Source organism: Gadus morhua, chromosome 2 (assembly GCF_902167405.1).
Source record: "Gadus morhua chromosome 2, gadMor3.0, whole genome shotgun sequence".
Classification (NCBI taxonomy): domain Eukaryota; kingdom Metazoa; phylum Chordata; class Actinopteri; order Gadiformes; family Gadidae; genus Gadus; species Gadus morhua.
In genome coordinates this window covers 16,063,421-16,090,920 of record NC_044049.1, presented here as the reverse complement: position 1 = coordinate 16,090,920, position 27,500 = coordinate 16,063,421, and the positions used below count along the sequence as shown (strand labels likewise).

Below are 27,500 nucleotides of genomic sequence, written 5' to 3'. Positions count from 1 at the left end.
ATTGTGCTGCTGCTGCACCATGGATGTGCTTGGAGATTTCAAGGACAAAGCGAGTGAAAATGACGAAAAAGAAGGGAGTGGATACTCTTTACATTTTGTTAGATTATTTGTATCATCACCGACCTGTACAAGAATTGGGGAACAAGCTTCTATTTCAACATCCTCTCAAGTTTGGCTGCGGCATAGATGGTGGGGGGACAGAGGGAGGGGGAAGTGTGTTTAAGTTCCAAGCATCAAAGTGTAGACGGAGAAACGTCACATAAAAGACTAAATAAATAAAGGTTTAACGCCAGAATCTAATACGAAAAAAAAATGGTTCTGGAGTGAGCGAGGAGGGGAGGGAGGAAGAGTGATTTGTATGCAGGCAAGACCACACATTCCCCCCCCCCTCACCACTCCCCACCCCACCCTCCCACCCAGGTGTCCCCATGAGGCTCCCCCCATGGTGACATTAAACACTAAACCTCTCCTCTCATAGGTCACATCCCCGGCTATAGCCCTGGCTCCCAGACACACGCATCCTCCGTCTTTCTCGGCGGTCGGCCTGTCCGTGTGTCCCGGCCGTGTGCACAAAAAACCCACAAAACCCACACAGAAATGTCAACAGACGTGGATAACGCACAGGCGCACATGGGAGAGCATCGATGACAAAATAAAGTAGGATTCGTCAATGATATCATGAAGATGACTATCTCAATGATGTCGTCACCGCATATACGTCACAACATATACCCATAGACATATTCACATTGAAGTATTATCATCTATGAATACATACATGTCTATGGGTATCGGTTGTGATGCATATGACCAGTATTATTACATGCAAACAGTAAAACCATTGATTTTTGAAGTAACAATTATTAAGTCTGATATATGATCTTAGGTCGCAGTAAGGTCTGTCTCATGGTTTTGGGTTGAGAAAGCACCGAGCTGGTGGTGTGAAGCACAGTCAGGCTAGAGCACCAACATGCCACGTGCGCCCTGACCACGTGAGGATGTGTTCTTCGTGAACGAGCACACCCACTGCACACATTAGGGTCCGTAGGGCTAGAAAACTGCCGTGGCGACAAAAGAGCAAGACTTATGTCCCTAGTTGGCCATTGTTGTGTCAGCCTTGAGATGACAGGAGAGTCCCCGAGAAGGCAGAAAAACCTGCTGAAGGAGCAGAACAGAAGGGGTGAATAGTGAAGAATGGAGGAGCAGAGGATGAGGGAGCCTTATGCTGTTTTTTTAAAGGGCACCTCTTTTTCCACCAGGCTGACTGTGGCTTAGCCATTCCAAGCTATTCAAAATCGTGTACGTCTCAACCCAGATGCATAGATCAGGCTACCAGCCTACCCAGTGGACTGAAACAACTACTATTGGCTGATCTATCCATCAGACATCTGGGAGGACACTCCCACGTGTGATGTAACTATGGGGTCGATTTTGAATCGGCTTGATATTGCTATTCAACAACACACCTGCTGGTTAAATATGGAACCTTCAACCCCACTATGATTGACTTCCGGGAAGCAGCAGAGTCTTTGGAATGAAAAAGATTCCTATTTATATACTATTTACAGTTTATTGTGTGCTGCTGCCCCATGGAGGTGCTTGGAGATTTCTAGTACAAAAAACGTTTGTATTTTTGTTGTTAAATGTGTGCCACAATCGTTTCTGTCTGGTATGGATTAGTCTGTGTGCTTTAAATCCCTGGAGCAGGTTTTGTGGGAAAGCACAATTATACACAAACCCACGCCCACAAACATTTATAATTATATATACACATACAGACAGACAGACAGACAGACAGACAGACAGACAGAGAGACAGACAGACAGACAGACAGACAGACAGACATGCATCCATGAAATGTATGTCAGAGTTACATTTGCAATTGCAAGACATCCCTCCCCATTCCCGAGTCTTTCTTGCTTATTAATAATAAAAAGGCATATTCCAAAAGCAATGATATTAAAGTGACAGGTGAATCAATTTGAGGAACATTTTAATGAGCAACCAAGAAAATGTACCCCTGTCTGGCCTTGAGACAGAATATTAATCTTGTCTTTATTAATTTTACTTGGGGTCCATTAAGTTGGGTTTTGCTAAATGCTGAGTATAATTTGTACAGTGCAGCTTCATCATAGTATCGTCTTCATTAGCTATATATTATATAGATATAGATATTGGTTAAACAGCTGCTCTTCTTACAGGGATGAATAGATGTTGTGAAACATGTCTGATCTCAGTTTTTACATCAGCCAGCCAATACCAGCGGGGGGGGCGGTGTTGGAGGAGGTCCTTTGGCACAGCAATGGTCTGTTGGCAGTGCAGAGAAGTGTAAAACAAACAGGAGTAGGATCGCAGGGTCAAGCGAGGTAAAGGCCCCGGTGTTGGAAACCCTTCATCTTAGTCCTCCGGGTGGTCTGCTGGGACCATGGTTATAAAAACTGCCAGCACCCTGTGTGTGTCCCCGTTTTCCTTTTCAAAGCCATTGTTATCTGGACCCACTGCGGTGGAAAAGTGCCGTCCACCAACGTGAGGGCGCACGTGTCCGAGGATGAATAACAACCAAGTCTCCCGAAGTGAGGGGCGGACACAAAAGATCCCATTGTGCCGGCCGGAAGGAGGGAAGAAGGAGGGTGCAACTCTACACCTTTTTCCACCCACGGTCGTGAGAGGTGAGAACGGCAAGACAGGCAGAGCTGGGGCTATCTTTGAGGTACCGACGCAAATGGCAATATGAATAATTGATTCAGGAGTGTCAACTGCTTACCGGCCAATTAGCCTGGCTTTGGCGCGGTTGGCAAAAGCAGTGCGCAACTGGTTGAACGTTGGCGCCTCGGTATTAAACATCGTACTGTTGACAGAAGCGAAGGCCTGCAAGTGGCGGTGGAACAGGTCTTGTTGTTGCGGAGTGCAGATGTGTTGTTGTGTTGTGTAGTTACACAACGCAACAACACATCATCACACCGCAACAACACGACATTCAGAACTTGGCTTAAGGTAAACTGTCAAAGGGCTGTAGAAACTCTTGGATTCCTTCAGCAGCTCCGCAGGGACACTGCATCAGACATTTCTGGGTCAGAGTGAGGAAGTCTGAGATTTGTGCGTGTGCGCCTCAACTTGCACACGCACTATAGTTGATGGTGGCTGCAAGGGTGTTACATGTTACATCTTGGGTGTTTTGGACTGTTGCTAGGATGCTCTGCACAATTGCTAGGATCCTGGATGGTTGCTAGGCGGTTTTTGTTGTATTGCTATAGTCAGTGTTGGGAGTAAAGCGTTACAAAAGTAATGTGATTACTGTAATGCATCACTTTCTGCTGTAACGCGGTCAGGCATTACAAAAAAAAAAAGGTAATATTTTACTTGGTACAAATCTCAGTAACGCGCGTTACAATGCATTTTTAACCCGAAATTTACTGGTGTGCTGTTTTTATACAAATTCGCCAACACCGCGAGATTCGCAGAGGAGAAGAAAACACGCAAATGTTTACTTCGTCTTACTGCTAGAGGAGAAGATGACAGCGGCAGCAGAGTTGAACTCTACATTTGCGAGATGGGTATGCTACTGTAGCCGAGCGTTCTGGGTTCGCCTATACTGTAGTATTATAGAAAACAATGAACGGGACCGGAGACGAGATAGTGTGTTCAGCAGCCAACTCCGCTTCAGTTAAATCTCAGACACACCCACAGCACACAACACATCAGCCGTAACACTACCCCGAACTTCCCCCCTACGGCAACTCACGAAGGACACAGCTCCTTTTCCAAACTAAACACAGAACAGTCTGTCACACTACTATTGAATCCAAAGCTGCGCTACTGGCTTCCGTCTCACTGCCCAAGATTAAGCTGCACTGACTGGTTGACGGGGGGGGGGGGGTACCTATGGCCATAGCCATTATGTAGGTCTAGCTATGACGCTATGTCATTCATAATGTTATGAATTCTCTGGAAATGAAAGAAAATAAAGGGATAGAAATGTAAAAAGGGTTGTGTATCTTGTCATGACTTTTTTTTTTACAATCTCTATTGATTTCAATACCTAAAGATACAGTATTTCTATTATAAAATGTATTGCACCATGAGCCATAACTGCGACCATTATATTGTACATTTGTTAGCCTTAAACCTAGCTCAGTCATTATGCCAACCACATCACCTCCTGCTGTGTAATGAGCTGCATTGACCACAAGAAGATCTATTGAGAACACCAAATCCATATTTCCTGTTATTTTGGTGAAAGTAATACAAAAGCAATGTCAAAGTAGTCTAATGCCTTACAATTCAAAGACAGTAATACTGTAATGTAACTAATTACTTTGATGACAGTAACAAGTAATGACAGTAACAAGTAATAAATAATGCATTACGCTTTTGAAGTAACTTGCCACACACTGGCTATAGTGTTCAAGGTGGTTGCTAGGTTGTAATGGTTGGTTGTTAGGGTCTTATGGTTGGTTGCCAGGGTATTTTAAATGGTTGCAAGTGTTTCTGTATGGTTTTGAGGATGTTCCGGGTGGGTTTTCTATGTTATTGTCGATGTGTTTGGGTTGTTGCTTGAGTGTTCTGCGTGGTTGAAAGTGGTATTTTTTATTTAGGTTAGAAAGATATTGGTTCCTCAAAAGATATTCATGCTCCACAGCAAACTTAAGGTGCTATCACCGGTATGATTCCCATTTGTCTAACCTGCGAAGACGTGCAAACGGATCTGTTAATTGTGCGCACGGATTAGTAAAGCATGCACAAAGATTGGTTAAGCATACCCACAGATTCAACATGTGCAAGGATCTGCAATACACATGATTCATCAGATGGACCTGCAGTGGACCGCAATGAACACTTACTCCAAGTCAATCCAATTTATGTAAATTTAAGGGCAGATTTAATGATGGTAAAATCAGGAGTCTTGATAATATTTTGAGTTTGGAACTCTCAAAGCTTTTTTGTGCATTGTAAGTGCTTTTCACTTGAAAAATCATGAAGACCAACATTGAAATATGTGGTGAAGCACTGGGAAGATTGCAAAAGCTGTGCACATGGTTTACGAATCTGTGAGCATGCTTTACCAGTCTGTTCCCTCGCTTTCCTAATATGTGCGCACAGATTAAAACTTTATTTACATTTTTCATCATTTGATGGGTGGTCCTTACCAGTTCTATAGAGCTATTGTTATTGAAAATAGAGCAGAAGGATTTTTAGCTGCAAACTGCATTTGCATTGAGGGATAAAATGAAGTACATCTCATGTTTGTTAAGCATTAACTTCACTATATAGTTAAATGATCTATGGGATATCTTTGGTCATTCTATAAGCTAATTAGCTATTTGCTTTGAGAACTACTAAAACAATCACATTTTCATCCTTGGTACCTGATTTCTGATAAGGTGGACATGAGAAACCATAGTCACATATCCATACCTACAATAGAGAAAAGGCCACTCAACAGCACAGCAAGATGACATAGTTTGGAAGTTTGTATAGCCTACTGTTCGTATTTGCCTCCAGTTGTTGCTTTGATTTGCCTGAAGCTAACGCTGGGACGTAATCCTCGAGAAGTTGAAACAAAAAGGCTCATGCAGCTGAAGCTGTACATCTTATGATTGATTACAGAAGAGATACATGTAGGGCCATTGATTCACTTTTGAACATGCCCATATAGATTGATATGCCACAGTCTGCCAGTGAAGCATTGCTGTTAATACGATGTTATCATTATTACGTTCACATTAAATTGATTTTCTTTTGGCTCTCAGATGTTGTGTGTTTTCTTTCTATTGTTACCTAAATCCTATCTGTTACCGAAGGGGAAATTTCTACCTTGCTTTTTCATCCCACAGTGTTTGATTTTGTGTTGGCAGTGAAGGGAAAGCAGCGTCTTAATCCACTGTTCATCTGTTTCCTAGCTTCATTTAAGTTGCCATTGGTAAGCTGTTATTATTTTTCTTATTAAATTAAAAAACAGAAACCTGTGTGTCATTAGTGTACATCCAACACATCAAACAGTACAAAAAGGGTAGCATAAACATTGCAAGTATGGTACAGCACAATTGGTGCAATTGCAAATTAAAGAAAATAAGAAGAGAAATATATCCTACAACTCTTTTTGAGTATTTTAGCTCAAACACATGCATTCATAAATCAATGAGGCAATATTCTGGCCAATCATAAATTAACCTAAATATTTATACCCAATTAAATTCCAACTTGACACTTACAGTAACAAGTCCATACGCATACAGAGCCGGATTACCATGAATGAACACTAAGTTCACGTATATACCTTAATGGCACTGCAGACTAACAGGCCATGATCACTGTGATAACAGTTTCAGAGAGAAGCTCTACTCGTGCAAAGGAAACACCAAATGTTGCCGATGCATGTGTGAGCAGAGAGAGCAGATGCAAGGGGCAGAGAGAAGGGCAGGCCACCCACGCAGCACACAGACACTCTCTCTCTCTCTCTCTCTCTCTCTCTCTCTCTCTCTCTCTCTCTCTCTCTCTCACACGTACGATGCGGTAGCTGTGCCACCACCACATCCCTGGCACAGCTAGCATTTTTACATGCACACGTGTGCGCACAAACACACACACACACACACACACACACACACACACACACACACACACACACACACACACACACACACACACACACACACACACACACAAATCAAAACATACACACATAGGCGAATACAGACTAATAAAATAAAATAAAATCATCCTACTCACTCCCACTTTGTGTGTGTGTGTTTGTTTGTGTGTCTGCGCCGTATCAAAGATTACAAGGCCACACATAGAGACTCAACGGTATCTTGGTTAGGCAGCAGTATCTAGCAAGCTAAGCTAATTACTAAGAAGCCCTAAAACCTCTCTTTATATTGGTCAACAAGCCCACCAACCCATGACCTTTCGACAAACACACACCACACACCATAAATCATACACCATTTACCGTATGCTCTGCCTCAGGTTTAGTTTTCCTTATTTTTTTACATTTATCTCTTCTTCCCTTCTTCTGCCCTGAGGACAATAATGTTTCATGTAAAATACTATTTATATATATACAGTATATATACTAAAACAGTCTACAAAAATAGACTACACAAATCTTTAGATACTTTTTTGCATTTATAATATAGTAGTTTTGTGAGCAATACCTCATTAATTTCGAGGTGACAGGATGTCATGCACACCTTTTCCAGAGTGACATATACTGTTCCTGGATTTTACTCCGAAATTCTCTTGCGACTGCTAGCTCCGCTTTCAAACCTCTTCAATCACTTCACTTCACTTCCCTCTCCCGGGAGAGAAGCCATCTCCCATTTAATGGCTCTTCACGGATTAGCTTCATGCCCACTAAACTATTACTAACACCGCCATCACACTCCTTTTAAACTGTATTCTTCATTCGATGGCTGTTAATTCCCCCAATGACAACAAATGTATTTCCCTTCGCTACTCCCTTTTTTCATTCCCCCCTCTTTGCAATTTGCTTTTGTTTATTGAGAAGTTTATTCACCTCACAATTGGGAGGTGGGAAAGGTGTACTGGCGAGCTGGGGCCTGTTGATAAGCTAAGATAGATGGCCAAAATACTGTTCCGATGTTTACCACCGAGACGATGCGAGTACCTAATTATCCTTCGTCAGAACAAGCCGGGGGCTCCGGCATACCCTGCATGGGAAATCTCTCACCGCCAACAAGATAGAAAGCTACGCTGATGAGGGATTGGTAGCGCGATCGGGGCCTGAATGCACATCACACTTAGTATTTACCCAAACACCCGTTCAGCAGGCTGGGCCTGAGCAATAACGTCTCAGTAGCTTGAAATATGACCGCTGATGTGATCATTTACCAACCCGATGATAGCGACCATGTTTCCTCTTTAAAGCCTTTCCAAATAATTTGTATTTTTTTTTTTACACTGCAGGACTCTCACTCAGTTTCCCTGTTTGGACAAAGTTCTGGTTTACCGAATGGCCTGCAGATTTATTTTTAATGGCTCTTGCGGTTTATCTCTCTCTCCTCCTGATTCATTTTTTCAGTTGATGCATGCGCACAGAGAGCCTGCAATTTTTAAATGGTGTGTGTATTTTAATGAGACTCATTGTTAAGAAGCAAAATGGGAATCATCAGAAGACCACTTAGCATGCGTCATATTCATATGATCACACACACACACACACACGCTTGTGAACATGTTCACACACAGAAACATGCACACACACACACACACACACACACACACACACACACACACACACACACACACACACACACACACACACACACACACACACACACACACACACACAAACACAAACATGCAGACACACTGATATATAGCTGCGAACACACACACAAACGTACACGCAAGCACAAAAGGATTACATAATAAGAATTATTAAAATGAAGAATTTCTCATGAATCACAAAAAGATATTTGAGGGTGGGTTTGATGTGGTTTGATTTAATTGTCAGGGTCAAATCCCTGGCCTCCTTTCTTTGTTCAAATACTGCAAATGTTTTGTCACAAACAAATATTTATTTTGACTTGAAAAACAATGTCAATGCGACTATTTATGTTGTTACATTTAAAGACCTTAAAATATTTTATTTTGGATAATCCATCCACGTTTTTCATTTATTTTCCCCAGCAAAATTTATGCATTAAAAAATGGTTTCAATACATAGTTAGTTAAACAGTTCAAAACCTCAGCATATACTGTGTTTGCATATTTGGTCACAACTTGTGATGTCACAAATTGGTTTGGTTTGTGGGCATTGCCTCGTCAGATCTCAAGGGAGGACAGCAACGTTCTCCACCGGCAGAGTTGGAAAGTTTTAGTCGATGATGACTTGGCCGAAAAGGATTCTATTTATACAGTGTAAGTGTGTCATGCGCACCAATCTCCTGTGCTGAAAATACACACACAACAGCGGGCGGCATGACATGCAATCACCTGAGATTACCCAGCAATGGGAAACCAACAGAGCGTGCAACCTGTCCTACAATGAACCCCATTGTGTGACAAGGTGATAAAACAATCATCTACTGAAGGTAAACAAGGGAAATCTGCTACTGGGTTACAACTGGTTAAATAACCAGTAGACCTTCACTAATGTATCGACCTTTAATGCCTATGTCTGCTCAGTCCAGGGGCAGGATGTGTTCTGGAGACTGGCAACCGGATTTCTGCCTGGGGCTCTACACTGGAGTCCCCAAATTGTACTCTGTGTGAGTGAATGAGTGAGTGAGTGAGTGAGTGAGTGAGTTAGTGAGGGAGTGAGTGACTAACTTTTCGAGGGCTCAAGTGAGTGAGTGAAAGTGAGAATAAGTGAGAGAGTGTAGTGCATGAGTGAATGTGTGACTGAGGGAGTGAGTGTGCCCATTTTCTCATGTGTGAGGGTGTCCCCTTTCTCGGTAGGAGTCACAGTCCCGTGCATAAACAAGGCTGCACCAATCACTGCAATTTTATTTTATTTGTCCAGCCTATTAACAGCAACTGAAACGGCGCCTGCTAGACACTCAAGGTATTTCCTTGTTTCGAGTCGCTCAAGGCTACAAGAGGGCAGGCAGGCAATAAAAACCCGCCATTTTGTATAAATACACAGATAGAAAACTATGCAGTATCATGCAGCCATGACATTTATAGTGCATGCATGCACATCTTGATGTCGCCTCGCAATGACCCTCTGACCCAAACCCCCCATTTTCGAAGCATTGGAATGTTAAGTCAAAATGTGAGTCGTAATGTTTCATTTGGTCATTGTTCAGTAATCAATCATGAGATGTTTTGTTGTGAATTGTGTTTGAAACTGTCACAGCACTTCTCATGCGAGACGTGGCAAAAAAAGGTTTCATTTGCCTGGGTTACGGTACATTTACATTGCATTTACACATTTAGGATTTTACAGGACTAACTACTCTCTTGAGTTCTGTCAATGTGGTGTGTGGTGTGAGTGACACGACCAAAAATCCCATGAGGCATTCCGATGTACAAGCCCTATTGTCTCTGTGTGGCGATTCAAAAGGTTAGAGCTGTGTGATATGTAACAAAATGCCATATAAATCATGCCGTTCATCAACAAGACTAATAATTAGGTTTGACTCTAGCTACTGCACAGTAACTGAAGCCAACACACCAAAAAGACAAACACACACACACACACACACACACACACACACACACACACACACACACACACACACACACACACACACACACACACACACACACACACACACACACACACACACACGCACACACACACACACACACACACACACACACACAGGAGTCATACAGTGGAGGACTCAAGGTCTCCCTCCCACACTCTTAGAAGCAGAACTCAGATCTATATATCCCAGAGAGGTAGAGCTAGGGCTTCCTCATCTCACTCTCTCGTTCTGAAAGAGGGGCTTCCATGCAGGGCCAGCCATGGGCCAAGAAATAGCAGATTGCAATTTGATACGTGCAATAACATCAACACCTTATGCAATCAGTCATCTTCCTCTGCTGCCATACGCGTACACCCGTGGCAGCTCGGGCAGCACTGAAAGGGTTCCGTCTTGGTATAAATAGATGTTGAGTACAGAAATAAGCGTATGAAAACACTGTGAACGATGAAGCCAATACTGAACTCTTCCTTCCTTGCTGTGGTTGCTGTTGGGTTTTGAAAGGCGCAGTTGTAATTGTAATGGAGTGCTCACGAACTGAAAACAATTTACCCCCGAACCAATTCAAACTGGAGTGTGCATTAGGGCTGTCAAATTGACATTCAAAATTTTAATATCCTTTGAGTAGAAAATTAGTGTTGAATATTGGAATTCCAAAATTATCTAAAATGGACACTGAATAGTTTAGTCACCGACTAGTGGCTAAAAAATGAAACAACAATAATGAAATAAGCATAGGATACAGCTGATCCTATGCTTGTTATGATTTTGTTTTCTACTGTGTTTACTTAAAACACAAATGTCAACTGTCTGTAAGTATTTATTTAAATATATGCTCAAATCAGATATTTTCCGACGACAATATTCAAATTCAACACACACTCACCAACCACACTCAAATACCCACGTACACCATTGTTCCCTAAGAGAGCCATCTGGGGACATTTTCCATCTGGTCAGCCTAAAGTGATGCTGCTCTGCCCTGCTGTGACACTTATTCTGCCTAGCTTACATAACCGCACAATGCCCCTCACCCATGTCCGATGTCCGAATGCCACAACCTTATTCTTACATTCTGAGAATATTTATTTTCTTTTAAGATGCCGTCTACCATCACGTTGAATCCATCTTCCAGTCTGATCTTTGACCTCCGCAACTTGTGAGCTTTACGGCGAGTCAACAAGTCAACGCAATCTCGACTCAGTCGCGAGTGACCCAGCGGTCAATCGCGACTGAGTGTTCGGGAGGGCTGGACAGGGGCTTCACTCCCTAAGCTGTAATCTGCTCCCTGGCCCTTGGCCCATTAATGTGGAGTGATTTGACATTGTGTAAGCCGCCGCGGTCGCTAACAGGGGCGTAAGGTGGGGGGGGGGGGGGGGGGGGGGTGGGCAAACGAATGGCGGTTAATGTTGCGCGACAGTGTTATTAAACAGTACTGTAAACTAGGCTAGCTACTGCTAGCAGCGCAGGTTTTTTGGTGGGAGGTTCAAATTTGGTGGAAGTAAGATGGGCAGAGGAGAAGAGGTAAAAGTATGTGATAGGATGTTGTAATGAACATGAAGATGAGAAGCAAAGTTGTTGGGGAAAAGATTCTGAACACAAATCCCTCCCAAAATGTAAAAAAAACATTATACTCCAGTTGGTGGTTGCACTCAAAACTTCTGAGAGATTTGATCAGAGAAGGTACAAGGAGAATCCGAACATGATAGGAACTGACAGATCCACCTAACTAGATCAACTGTTGTTCTGCTGTTTAATTTTAACGGTTTTATCCCTTCAGGAACAGGGGGAATACATTGACAACGCTGTTACTTTGACCACCTAGTTACAACAACAAGGCTACAGTGTAAATTGTTGTGGAAACCACCAAAGATGTATTTACTTTACACTGGTGGATCAGAATGTGTTCAATATGCACACCAGACACCAATACAGCTGTCTAAATTCTTATGAGAAATTCTGAAAAAGAAAAACGGAAAATGTATTACAATAACTGCACCACAATAATCACACAGATTAAACACAACATTTGTTTTTATGTAGCCCTGGGTTGGAGACAACAACGCTTTCAACAGTCAGAGTCAACAGTTTAAACCTTGCTGTTTCTCATGCTATTCCTGAAAACATTTAATTGTAATACAAATACATTAAACAATACAGAAATGTAGGATTTACCCTAAAGGAATTCTCGGTGTAATGGTTCATCTTTCCACATAGCACTATGATTTGTTTATGCCTTCAGCTACAGATAGCAACAATTAAACATACGCAGGAAGTTTACAAAGTCTTAGTCTAACTGATAAAAACAGAGACATCTCTACATTACATAACATTACATTACATTCATTGAACAGAAATAACAATGAAGATATAAACCAAAAAGTGAAAGAATTATTTGAGATTATATATATAATTCACCAAATCTCTACTTTGGAGCAGCTCCCTGATTCCAACACAGATGGCTTTGAAGACGATAGGTAACAGACAGTCACAGCAACACAATTCTTACTGAAGCAAGTGGTCCATAAAACAATGTTAGATCAGCCAACAAAAGAAACAAAACATATTATTTATTATTTCACAAAGAGGCCTCGCTGTGTGTGTGTGTGTGTGTGTGTGTGTGTGTGTGTGTGTGTGTGTGTGTGTGTGCGTGCGTGCGTGCGTGCGTGCGTGCGTGCGTGCGTGCGTGTGTGTGTGCGTGCGGGCGTGGGTGTGTGTTTCTCCCCGGTGACTAAGCTTTGATGTGTATTGAACCAGGTTGGGAAAATCTACTTCTTCTTTGTATTTATTTGTTCTGTTCTATTAGTCACCTTCATTCACGGATTCCAGTCAGAGAGTGACCCTCAGGCGTTAATAGTTCACTGTACACCACCCACGACTCATACGAAGGGATGATTGGAAAGACCATAGGGAGGGTGGGAGAGGGAGGGGGGGAGGAACAGCAAGAGAGGGAGGGAGAGGAAGAGAGTGAAGAGGAGAGGAAACGGGGAAGAGGGAGGTAGCTAGGGAGGCAGGGGAGGGAGGAGGGAGGGAGGAAAGGTTGTAGATAGAGGAGGGGAGGGAGAGAGAGACACTTGTCACGGATATGCTGATACCTTTCTGTTGTGGATTATATGTATCTGCTGGACAGTCTGACAGATTGATGTGTGTATGTGTGCGTGCGTGCATACATGTGTCTGTGTGTGTGTGTGTGTGTCCTAGTATGCATGCATGCATGTTCAGATAAATGTACAGAGTACAGATAGGTAGTTAAGAAGACAGATAGAAGGATAGATGCATTGAAAGATAAGATAGGTTGAGAGAATGATAGAAAGATAGGTCGATAAGTGTTCATATAATGATATTTGCCCTTAATTATTAAATTAAGTTTTTTATAGCTGGTCAGTACAAACATTTTATATACGCTATAATATTACTAATTATATCCTATTAGCCTCTATTCTATGAGCTTCCATTCTATGATCTTCTATTCTATAAACTGCCATTCTATAATCTCCTATTCTATGAGCTTCTATTCCATGGTCTTTTATTCTATGAGCTTCTATCCTACGAGCTTCAGTTCAATCAGCCATCAGCAGCCCACAGCCAGTGCTAGTTATGACACTGTGCTGGACCCAGGCTGAGTGACAAGGAGGAAGGCCAGGAAAAGGAGGAGGAGGAGGAGGAGAATGAGGAGGTGGATAAAGAAGAGGAGGAGGATGAGGAGGAGGAGGAGGACGGGGTGCAGGGTTGCTGCTGGTGAGTCACTCATTTTGAGGTCACTTGCACCACAGGAACCATCTGCTTTCCACCCACAGCCAACTGGAGAGCGGCTTTGGGTCGTTTCTTAGCGGTCGTCGGCAATAAAAGGAACACGGACGCACAAGCCCTGTCCTTTAGCACCGTGCTATCGCCAGCTCAAATGGCACTACATTTTTTCAAAGCATTGATTGAACGAGGAGTGTGGGATTTGTGGAAATAAATAAATAATATGGACGGACACAAAAGCTATCTCTAAAGCTGTGCGATGTATAATTTATATTTTTTATTAAGTCCATACTTCATATAGAGCCAATATGAAGTATGGAAACACAACTAAAATATTTGATCAAAGATCAAGTGAAATATAGTTAAAATTGTGTGCTGTTTGCGCTCAATTGCGTGTGTGTGTGTTAGAGATAGACAAAAATAATCCCTGCTATTAATTAAGGGATTCATAGACTGTACTGGAGGAGCAGATGGTGAGAGACTGATTTAATGTTCAATACCACAACTACTCCTATTATGAGACAAACCTCACTAATAAACCCAATGAGCATTAATCCTCTCTATCCCTCTACATCTGGACAGTTATAAAGCTGTGTAACTAAACTTCCTGTCTTGGATTTAAATAGTACTTTAAGCTTATAACCCATGGAAGGCAACACATAAATAATATTTTTCATCTAAAAAAAGTTTAACTTGCAGAGACAGAGAGCGATATAAGAGATGGAGAAACAGGGAGAGGGAGAGAGAGAGAGAGAGAGAGAGAGAGAGAGAGAGAGAGAGAGAGAGAGAGAGAGAGAGAGAGAGAGAGAGAGTACATCCTAATGAGCCTTGAGAAGGAGCTGGAGGAGGAGAGACGGACACTGGGAACATTGTTATTGATATCGGGAAAAACATAATGAAGGAGAGTAGAAGCAGCGGCGGCAGTATTAGGAGGAGGATCTTCTCCTGCTAAACTGAAGTGCTTCCAGTGAGCGTGTTACATCAACACAGATCCCACACGGGTACTAAGATAACTAATGGCACGACAATGCTCAAATGTACACAATCCTGACAACCATGTTGTTGATGTAGTGTCTCACTTTGGACAAATTATGCAATGGGTCATATGCTTATTATTTTGTGGGTGTATTAATAATATTGTTTGTGGTCATTCTTATTTCATGTCCGAGGCTAATAAAGTACAGCTTCTAAGTTACTTCACATGGATCCCAGTTTGTTTATTTTTTATCTCTTTATATAGCAAGTCAGCTTGTGGGCAAGTGCTTCTTTCGAAACTCGATACATGTGTGAAAGATTGTACGATATCAATATAGCTGGTGTACAAGACTAAAAATATGATATTGCAAAAAAGGAATGCTGCCTGGACGTCAGTGGCTATATAGAGTCCGACTTGGTTACGGTAGAGCTTTAATGCAGCCTCAATGTTTCCGAAGACACACAGCTTCCATAGCATGAGTAGGCCTAATTTAATTTTTGATTGAAAGTAGTTTTGATGAAGTTGAACTGCAGGACAAGTCCTATTCACCCAAACAGACACCACACAGGCGCTGTTGTGGGGCCGGGTCTCCATAAAAGGAAAAAACATTGCAACCGGTTCTATTCGTGTTTATCAATATTAACCAATTACTATTAGCAGGTAGAGGTTTTTGGGTATATTTTTTACTGAAATAGCTGCTAAATATGTTTATGTTTATGTTTTATTTCTAAAATGATTAATGCTATCAGCAACCTCATATATTTATAGCCGCAACTGAGTAGTTGGAGCACCTGCACGAAAAAACAAAATCCCAAGGAGAACCATACAACATTTATTAAATATTATTATTATTATTATTATTATTATTAATACCAAAGGTTTGCCGTCTCTGCTGTTGGGCTTGGTGTAACTCGCACTGGATGGCAGGGGTGAAAGTGCTACGAAATTAATTTAATAATGTTTTAAAACCCTAATACAAAACGAATGAAGGATAATTCGTCCCATGTCATCCCATGTTTGGCCAGGTGGGTGTGATGATGTCTACAGTCACCTCGGCTGAAGCATTGAAGCGACTCGTTCTCAGACTGAGGGATGTCCCCGCTCCCTTTCATATTCTTTATTCTATCCCCTAGCGTTTTGACAGATTCTGGGAATCGTATGCAGCAGATCTGGCGCCAAATAGATAAGGTTGTGGTTGATTATAGACAACTGCATAACCAAGTGAGTGAAGAGTAAAAATTGACAAAGAATTGAAATAAGATTTGGTACCAGGGAGGACATATGAGTAGGTAGAAAAATATGATGGTCAGAGCATGGTACATAAACTGCAACTCCTGAAAGGAAATGTTTTTTGGGTAGTTTTAGTCAATTTTAAGTTTAGTTATAGAACAGACACAAGCAGTTTCGAGAATAAAGTCAAATCAGCTCAAGCTAGTAGTGTGCCTTGTCTCTGAATCGCACAGAACAGCAACAAAAAGTTGATAATGTTCCTTACAGTTGGCCACATCTGTCGTTAGTTGGCAAAAAGGGTTGACTTTGGAATCACTAGGCAGCTTCAGGGGATGGTTAAAGAGCTGGTACTAAGTACAGATGGAAGTAAATTCCCTCTCTGTAATGTGCGGTATCAGCTGAGGCCTGATGTTCAGGCAGAGATAAACCAGTGTTTTGATACCATAATACAGCCAGGCATTGTTGTTCCGTGTTCTGACTCTCTATGCAATACACCATTTTTACCAGCAGTGAGAGCATAGAAGACGCAGGGATTTGCACAGGATCTGAGTGTTTAATAATACAGTTCAACAAGCACGCTCGTATAGTCTGGACCATGTAAGAGTTTTGTTGACTCTTGCTGCTGACTCCTTTCAATTTAGATTTTGAGCACCTCGTGAACCACAAGCACAACATTGGCTGTGCACAATGCTGCCCTGCCGAGGGCTTTCCTAAAATGGGTTATTGTAATGCTAACGAATTGTAATGATTGATAATTGACTTTTGATTGGAAATGTCCTTAAGTGTCCCCACGTACACATATGGACGCTATGAAAAATCTTTGAAAGCATTGCTAATGGACATTCTGGGGAGATCCACAAAAAAATGTATGCATCCAGGCATATCTCTGTAAGATGTGCCATCATCACTGCCAAATACCACATACTGAGAGCACGGAGAAGGTGTTTCTCCTCAGGCGAGTTGTGTGCTGGTAACCTCTGACACCAGAAGACAGAAGATGGTTGCAAAACGATGTTTCAGCAACATGATCCTAATACCCTACAAAAACGAATTTCTACTCTGTCCAACGTGGGTTGTCATCAATGTTTAGAGATTGCCTTGATATCTTGTAGTTAGGATAGTGAGTTTAAAACTTCATAAAGAAACGCACATCTTATTGATATAGATCGATTCCCTCAATTTGAATCAGACGCTTGAATTTGGTGGAAAACAAAGCTTGGTAAAAGGTGAATTAGGTTCATATGTTGTCTTGGTGAACATCCTATGAGTTGCCATTGTCTTTGTCATAGTATGTAATCTCGGTGATGTTGAAGTTTAAGGCTTTATTGTCGAATGCATGCCCACACCCCATGTTATCAGGCCAACCAAATGTGATGTTTAAAAGACCACCCTGAAGATAAGCTACTGATGGCTGCGTTGTGTGCTCTTTCATTCAGCTGAATCAAATCAGCTACAATGTTTTGGTACAGACAACAATAAGTTGTAATCATTTGACTCTCACAAGATTAATTCCAGGACAAGTTGTCTTGAAAATATGTTTCAGTAGCTCTTTCAATTAAATTTGTGTAATTGTGTTCTGCATACTTCTAGTACACAGGAAGCACATTAAGTACAACTTAAGAATGTGAAACACCAGATTTATCTGCACTGATTAGTCTGCACGGGAAAGTGGGAATAGCGTTGTGACACCAACATGAATTGTTTGCATTGGAAATAAAAAAATAACCATATGTGGGTTTAAGTCTATGTTTTCATCGAAGAATAATTGTTGACGTTTACAGCGTATATGGGTCTAAGCTTGTTTAGACATTTTATATGAAAACCTAACTCTGTGTGTTAGGTTTTCATGTAAACTTGTTTATGTATGTTTACGTAATTATGTTGCACATGAGTGTACATGTTTGGAGATACATGGGTTGATTCCAAGAGAAGATGAAGAGAATAGAAGAAAAGAGTGGACAAGAGTTCAGAAGACTTACGTCTGTGTCCGGCCCTTTGTCAGCTCCTGGGCAGGAGAAGGTGACAAACTCATGGCAGCGTTTGTGAACCACAAAACAGCACACTGAGGGAGAGAGAGAAAGACAGAGTCAAAGAGAGAAAGAGAAGGCAGAGAGTGACATTTAATTAAAGTGAGTAACTTGACCTGATCTTAAGTTATGCAAACACATCTCATTGTTATTCAGACATGTCATTAAACAGTTCATGCATAACATACTACAACGTAAGTTGTAGAATTACTGTAGCTAACGTTGCATCGTGAAAACCTCATGACAATCTATTTTTGCGATCTCAGTAAAGTACCGACACAAACCACATCCATCTTACTTAAGTACAGCATTTATGTTTCACGTGCACGTGTTTAGTAAAAGCCCTTCTCCAGATGTTTGTAAAGGACATCACAACTCCCTCAGCAAAAGGCTCAAATTGTCTCACCAAGAGTCAGACATTGTTATTCTCAAATGTTTAATGTACTGTTAACCCACTACCCAATCACCGCTTTCACTGCTGGCAATTAGTTTAAACCTTGGGTCACCAGAATAAACACTTGTACACACGTATTATATATATTGATTCTATTTATATGATTATGACTACACATCCACAACAAGAAATAGCACGATTGGTGATAGATTACATGAGTAATACAGTATGCTAAACCTTCTGTCGAGGAGTGATTAAGAATAAATGTTCTCTCGATGGCTTCACCTTCTTAAATCGATCGAAAGGCCAGATCTCAGCAAACAGCTGGCGGTTGGACACGTGATCGACACCAGAAGTGGCGGGAGGGAGATGACGTCAGACCCAAAGCTGACTAATCCTAATTGTGATTAATCACTGTTTTTAATCTCTGTATCTTCATCCTCCCAATGAGAACACTCTCGCTCTTTCTCTCTCTCTCTCTCTCTCTCTCTCTCTCTCTCTCTCTCTCTCTCTCTCTCTCTCTCTCTCTCTCTCTCTGTCATTATTACTAATGTATGTTCTTTCTCCTGTATATCTCTTTTACCTCAGTGCTGTTATCATCTACATCGGGAACCCTGACCAACATTATCATTATCTGATGCATAATGGCCTCTCCCGGATAGCCTTAATCCTAATCTTGCTCTACTAGTTAAATCAGATTGCTGTGTGTGTCTGTCTATCTGCGTGCGTGCATGTGTGTATTGGTGTGTTTGTGTGTGTGGTTGTGTGTGTGTGTTTTCGTGCATGTGTTTTCCTGTGTGTGTGTGTGTGTGTGTGGGGGGGGGGGGGGGGGGAGGGGGGGGGGGATGGTTCAGAGATGGATATCTCCAAGTCAGGATGTAGCACTGAGTGTGAACTGAACTCCTCTCGCTCACTCACAATGGTATATGTGTTGATTCTGATATGTGTGCTTTACAAAAAAGGCCCAGCAATATTTGACCCAAGTGTTGTTTGAACTCTGATAAAGAATTGCCAACAGCTCTATTTGTCTTTGACATGTACAATTAGGTATGTACAGGTATCAATAATATAAGCATGTTTTAAATACAGAGGAAGTTTTTTGTTACAACAAACACACATACTTGAATAAATATTTATGAGTTATGGTTAATTAGGGAGTGAGTGACTGATTCAAATCAAGTTCAGTTGCATTAGAAAAACAATAAAAAAGGATCACGAAAATAACACAAAATAATGTTCAGATGGTCTCTCATAAATGGATTGGATGCCTTGTGTTGCATACTTAACTGTTCCTTTACACCTCGAAAAATATATCATCCGATAAACTCTCAATAGAACAATTTCTGGATATTTGGTAACTGGTACTTAGACTGGATACCAACTAACAAGCCTGAAGTGGTAACGCATTAGAATATGACATTGTGATGTTTTAGCTAAATAATTGAATTTGGAAAACTACTTTTAATCTGCTATCATACTTATATTATGTATTTATTATTATTATGTATGAAGCCAGAGCCGGAATACCCTCGAGAAATAATTCTTGAGTAAGTAAGTATATTTCAAAGAAAATCCTTATTTTGGTACGATTTATTTGTTAACCCAACACAAACCTACACTTAGTTGGTTTGTTTTGCAATGAGCAAGAGGATGACACATGGGTGTAAAAAAAAAGCAAAACAGCCTGTATTGAGTGAGCTACCACACAAGCCAGTATTTCAATGACCTGTTAGTTTTCCCCTCTCTGACTAAGCTAGAATTAACAAGTATGTTATATCTGCCTTCATGTTTCATCCACAAAGCCCACCAACAGTATGTGAGTGACTGATCCAATGACGTCCAAACCCTCTCCCTTTCTAGCACTTTCTATCCCCCCCCTCTCTCTCTCTCTCTCTCTCCCCCCCTCTCTCTCTCTCTCTCTCTCTCTCTCTCTCTCTCTCTCTCTCTCTCTCTCTCTCTCTCTCTCTCTCTCCCCCTCTCTCTCTCTCTCTCTCTCTCTCTCTCTCTCTCTCTCTCTCTCTCTCTCTCTCTCTCTCTCTCTCTCTCTCTCTCTCTCTCTCTCTCTCTCTCTCTCTCGCTCTCTCTCTCTCTCTGTGTTAACTACTCCTAGCAGCTCCCTAGCACGTGTCTGTTCAAGAAAGAAAGGGATTGCAATCTTCATTGGCTAATATTGGTTGTGTATAATTCTCCCCCCCCCCCCCCCCCCACACACACACACACACACACACACACACACACACACACAAACATATCCACAGATACAACATTAACTAGCTTCACATCATAGATCGCGGAAAAAGTAGGAAGTAATAGTACTACAGAGAGAAAGAACAAGAGAGGTCAAGAGAAGCGATTAGAGAGAAATGGAGAGACAGAGTGAGCAGAGTGACAGGAGGGCCGAGAAAGGCTTATGTATATCTTTTTTCAGAACTTCTGCTTATTCAATTCAACATGGCTATGATATACATAAACACCTTTTGTCACCATTTATGACAAATGCATGCAAGGCACAGCTTCACAGGTAGAGCACGTGTGTACTAGTGGTAGTGCACGTGCATACATGCAGTGCACGTACCTTGACAGCTGTGCATGGCATAAACCATTTGTGTTGAATTGAATTAGCAGACGTTCTAAAAATAGATCAGGTAAGACAGGTAGTGCACAGGTTAGTACACATATATACGGGTAACAGGTAGTCAGGTTGTATACAGGTAGGTACTGCACATTTCTAGACTGGGTAGCCCTGCCCATTCTGGCGGCGATTTGAATTCGCCCCGCACAAGGGGCTGGAGAAGAGCAATACATTTCTTTCTGCTTCCGATACGTTTTTGCAGGAGCCAATCACAAAGCTGGCTTTTCCTCTTGGCGGGCTATTGGCTGGTTTAACACAATGACGACAGGGTAGCGACGGCAAGCAGCCAATCGCGTACAGAGTCAGTTGAACTAGACCCGTTGATCACGCCTCTTGTGCTGAAGAAAATGACAGCAGCTTCCCCAGACTAGCACATTTATACAGTTAGTGCAGATCTTTTCAGGTAGTGCACCTGTGTAACGTTAATACATGTGTGTTCAGGTTAATGCACTTGTGTACAGGTAGTGCATGTGTGTACAGGTAGTGCCTGTGTGTTCAGGCTAGTACACGTACAGGTAGTGCACTAGTGTGCAGGTAGAGCAGTAGTGGGAGGGCTGTCTGGAGCAGCAGGGATGGATGTCTAGAGGTTTCAGATGATTCATTACCGGTGGCTCTGTCTCACTGAGACCACACTGAGAAGAAAGAGCTTAGTAAGCACAAAGAGGCTCCTTTCTAGGTGTGTGTGTGTGTGTGTGTGTGTCGGTTTGTGTGAAGGCTATGTTTGTGTAAGTGTGCGTGCGTGAGTGTGTGTGTTTTAGTGTGCACTGTTCCGTACAGCACGTCTTTGATGTCTTTAATAAGAGACTTTTATTTGGTGTGTGACTATACACATATGGATGCCTAGTCAAAGTTAAATAATGCCTGGAAGCCTTTCCACACACGTACACACACACACTCTCACACACACAAACACGCACATATACAAGCAAACACACCCTCTATCTCTCCTATGTCCTCCTGGAGGCGTGGATGTGGAGCTCTATAATCTGGCCGGTTGCTAATCTACCCATCCATTGTTAATGGGATTAACGTAAGGTTGATTGTACCCCCAAGAGAGACTCGTGGCCCGGATAAGGCTAAGGGTGACCCCTCCCCCCAAACAAACACACACACACACACACACACACACACACACACACACACACACACACACACACACACACACACACACACACACACACACACACACACACACACACACACACACACACACACACACACACACACACACACAAGCATCCAGCCAGAGAACTGAATTTCCTCCAGCTAGAGCTTGGATTTCAACGTTTTTCACACTCCTCTTGAGGATTTACAGTACAATGGCAGAGGATAACATTCCCTTTGTCACAGTGAATTATTCAGTGCCCCGCTGGCCATACATTTGTTCCATAAAATAAGGCAATATAATGAGGTTTGCAGCTTGTGTTTTGTTGCGTTTGATGGTAGCGACTGCTCGATGCAAACTTCTCATCGTTGATGAGATGAGATCAAATGAGTTGGTGAGAATGAGGTTGATGAGGTTCACGCAGGAGAGGGTGGAGGAGAGGAGAGGATGAGGAGGAGGGGGATGAGATGGGAGAGGATGAGAATAGATAATATTAGAGGGGAACAGAGGTAAGGGGAGAAGATAGTAGGGGAGAGGAGGGGAGAGGAGTGAAAGTTATATTGTCATCTTGGCTATATTTAGTCCTGATTTAGTCGACTTCAGCATTATGGTTCCACGCCTCATTTTTTGATTTTTCAGGCAGTGTGAAGGCATCACACTGCTGAGCCTGCCTTTGTCAGGTTCTCGTCAAAATTGGAAAGGATTGACATGTCAACTAGAATGATCAACTTTATCTGTTACTTGTTTAACGACCCGACCACTTCCATCTGCTTTCCCGCTAACCTCAGGGCTCACATGACCTCGATAACAGTAGCTGTACATACTTTTAGATAAAGAAAATAACTGCTCTTTGCTTTGGGTATTGAAGTTTAAAGCTCATCTACATTCATTCCCTCCCATTTCAAGTTCCCTCATTCTCTTATAATCTCAAAGCAGGATCATTGCACTTTTGCTGTTGTTCGTAAGACTACCAGGTTAATATAGTCATTAATCATATAAATGTGACAGATCCTCATCCTGATACACAGAAAAACACAACAAGACTAATAAATATAGACACAAGGGGGGTTCATTTTCCCATTGTATCATATACAACAAACATCATTATATTGACCTTTTACAGCCTTGTGACGTGCTGAGGCAAAGTATAGAGGCTGTCAAGACCTCCAATCCTAGCCATGACAAGCTACTTTCCCCCAGAATTCACAGGCTAACCGACAGGTTAAATCGTCTTTTTTGTAGTCTTTTCTCCAAGGAATGGCTGAACCATGCGCCGAGACAGGGAAAGCATGGATATTTTATTTTATTTTGTGGGTAGGTGTGAAAAGGAGCGTACACAGGTGTTAGTCAGGCTAGAATAGTCATATTATGGGCTCAGTCTACATTTCAAGGATACTGGTTAAAAGTTCCAAGGAACAACCGGTGTCAGGTGTCCTGTAAACAACGGAAAGGGATTTCACAATCGGAGGAGGTCATGTTCAGCATTAAAGGTCCATATCGGTCTCGGAAATCGACTCTCCTTTCTTCACTAATTCATCATTTACGAGTATAATTTGTCAACATTACTTTGCAAATTCTGTCTTGTGGTCTGAACACACCAAAAGTCCAATCATAGAGAACGTTGAAAGCAGAAGCTTTCAGCGTCCTTGTCTACACACATGTCGAAGATGGCAGGTGCAGGCAGAATAAAAACCCGCTCCCTAGGGCTGGGCGATTTTAATTGATTATTTTTCTTGTTTGGCCCCTTATTATTTTTCTTCTTTACTGGAACATAGGTGTATGATCAGTGCTTGATGACTTTAATCATCCAGATCGGTATGGTCCTTCAAAGCAATGCTTCAGCGTTTAAAATGAGTCATTATTCAACAGGCGTCTACATTTCAGCCAGGTCCAGTCCGTGAGTCACTCACATCATTCACACATAATAAATACATATGAATAGCAAGTTGAAATAAGCTCTTGGCATTGGCTTGACATTGCCTTTGAGATGAAAAATTTGTGTTATGAAAAGCTAAAGGCAAGGACACACATGCATTATTCCCAGACTTGAAACGAGAAAGAAATGAACATGCAACGCAAAAGCACGAGTTGTTTAATGCATTCACATGCACCACACACAAGTCTGTTGACGCCTGTGACGAATAATGCTTGACTAAAAACATAACGAAAAACACAGCCATACTATGTACCATGTCACAGCCTCTTACTAATTCAAACTAATTGGAGGGAACTCAACACAACGGTGGCGGTGAACCTTGTCAGGTTGTGTTCCAAAATCAGATGTGCTGCCTGGCGCAAACCTTTAGCTTCCTCCCACGCAGCCACACAGGCCTGACAGGCGATGGCAGAAATCACCCCGCCACCCTGTCTCCTGAGCTCTGTGCCCGATTATGCATGTCTGCATGCCTTGTTCTTGTTAACGAGGACACGTGATCGGCGGAGACGACTGTAATGTCCCCGGAGTGGAAATGTGAAAGGGTGAATGGGCCCCTCCTCCTGTTACCACACGTAAATTCAGGAGCAGTGGAATGTAAGAGTGAATCCGCACTCCTTTAATTACACATTCAGCAGTTGTGAAATGAAAGGGTGAGCCCAACTCCTTCTGTTTAATAAATTCAGGAGTAGCGAAAAGTAAGGATGGATCGAGACTCCTCCTATTACAACACATTCGCTGATAGGTAAATGCAAGGGTGAATCCCCACTTCTCCTGTTATAACACATTGAGGAATAGTGAAATGTAAGGGTGAATCCCCACCTCTCCTGTTATAAAACATTGAGGAATAGTGTGTAAGTTGATTCCCATACTCCTCCTGTTATAACACATATAGGAGGGGAGGCGTTCCATAGGCAAGCTGCAGTGTGACTCCCTTAGATTTGAGCTTTCAAGACACAATTTGAACCATTGTGACTAAACACAACATCGATAGGATCACTGCAGTAGAATGGTCAATTTCCTCATTTATATTCAACCAATTTCTTTTGCATTTATTCAAGATAGAACACACACAGTCACACACACACACACACAAACACACACCACACACACACACACACACACACACACACACACACACACACACACACACACACACACACACACACACACACACACACACACACACACACACACGCCATGGATCTGTTTAGTAAGCAGCAGGTTATATGAGGTGTTAGTATTTAAAACAGCCACAGGACAACGACATCAATTACCCCAGAACTACAGGTGGGAGTGTTGGTCTGCCAGACATCTCCAAGTCAGAGGAAACAGTGATCCTGCCTCATGAATTAAATATGACTCCCAACATAGACAGACACACAAACACTGTGCACACTACCACACACACAAGCACACAAACAATACAAATACATGCTTGCAGACACAAGTAAACACACACACCCAAACCCACACACAGACAAAAACACTGCAAATACACGCTCACTTGCAAACCATTCTTGGTACCCTTTCATTTGCATGCATCAGCAGAGACACATGAACCCATACAGATGAATACATACGCATACAAGCTACAAGTTTATCACATCCATCCACAATATGAACCTATGACATATGCATTCACTTCTCCCCATCTTATATCTCAAAACACACACAAATATTACACACAGCAACAATATACTCACACACATACACAAACACATATGGGAGAGCCCACTCGTGTGTGTGTGTGTGTGTGTGTGTGTGTGTGTGTGTGTGTGTGTGTGTGTGTGTGTGTGTGTGTGTGTGTGTGTGTGTGTGTGTGTATATCTAATGTCAGGGCACAGTAATGTAATAAGTCTAGCCAGCAGCGGCCTGTCGCTAGCAGGCTGGTGCTGCTGACACACACACACACACACACACACACACACACACACACACACACACACACACACACACACACACACACACACACACACACACACACACACACACACACACACACACACACACACACACACACAAAGAAGGGCTGTAACTAACATTGAATGATTAATCTGAAACGGAGCAAGCAGCTCATTGTTGCAAGACAAACAAAGTGGAATTAAAACATCATTTTAATTAAGATGATGTAGCTTTGAAATTACAAAAAAACAAAACAAGACCATAATCTTGATGAACAAAACCTTTCATAATTTAATCAAAGAAGTACTGCAACAGAAAGGAGGGGAACACTACTTTCCATTCAATGTTTATTTAGCAGAATATAAAAACGAAATATCAAATGGATGAGTGAGTGGCCATGGGATCTGGAACAACTGGTGTCAAGTGGGCTTGGGGCTGGCGACCCATAGCTATATTATTGACGGCTGCACAGTCAGCAATTATGCTGGTGCAGCCAATATAGGAGAGAATGCTGAAGATTACCCTCCTCCATGATTTAAAAGAAGAGCTATTCCGAAGTTACTAAGAAGTAAGAACACATAATGTCCGATGGCTGTTAATATTTGGTAACATATTACATTGTTGAAACACCATTTCATGGTCTAGATTAATCAATTAATAATAATAATAAGAAAAAAAGTAGCTATAAACTCCCATTAGACGACAATTCCACGTAACAGTCCTGTTTTCACAATAATAACATTGGCAAGGTAAAAGTTTACTCTTGTTAGAAGGAGCATTGCAATTGTAGCTGTTAATAAGTAATAATAAAATAAGACCAGAATTAGGTGAAAATAGGTGTAAAACCCTTTGTTTTTACCCCAATCTGGTTTGTGACCATCCTATTCCGCCCCGAACTCAAGTTACGTTTTCTTCATGAAGTTGAACGTGGAGAGGGGACACCTGTGGCGAGAGGGTACTCTAGCATCACAGTGTATGTGCATGTGTGGGTGCTCCGTCTGGGCGTCACACATCTCAATCTCGTAGGGTTCGAACTGGAGCTGAAACAGGGGATTCTCTTACACTTTAAGCCTTGTCAGAAAACACACAGTGTCAGTGGGAGCCCACGGGTTGCTAACAAGGCCGCCAACAAGGCGCACAAACACAGACACACACACACACACACACACACACACACACTCACACACACCACACACACACACACACACACACACACACACACACACACACACAAGTCTACAATCGTCTCAGGCATTGTTTATGGCATGTGTTGCTGTGTACAACACATACCACAAAGAAGCATCAAAACAATACGACAAGAATTGAATCAAGCTATCATGGGAGAGTCTTGGAAAAAGAAAATCAAGGAAGAA

The 27,500-nt window shown here is 42.0% G+C and overlaps 1 protein-coding gene across 2 annotated transcripts in view; it reads right to left on the bottom strand.

Annotated features, from left to right (window-relative positions):
- Positions 1-27,500, bottom strand: part of prkcab (protein kinase C, alpha, b) — a 100,792-nt gene that overhangs the window by 52,983 nt on the left and 20,309 nt on the right. For both annotated transcript variants that reach the window (XM_030339381.1, XM_030339389.1), the window contains exon 3: positions 18,111-18,193. In XM_030339381.1, coding sequence (XP_030195241.1) covers positions 18,111-18,193 — 83 coding nt within the window. The remainder of the gene's footprint in view (positions 1-18,110; positions 18,194-27,500) is intronic.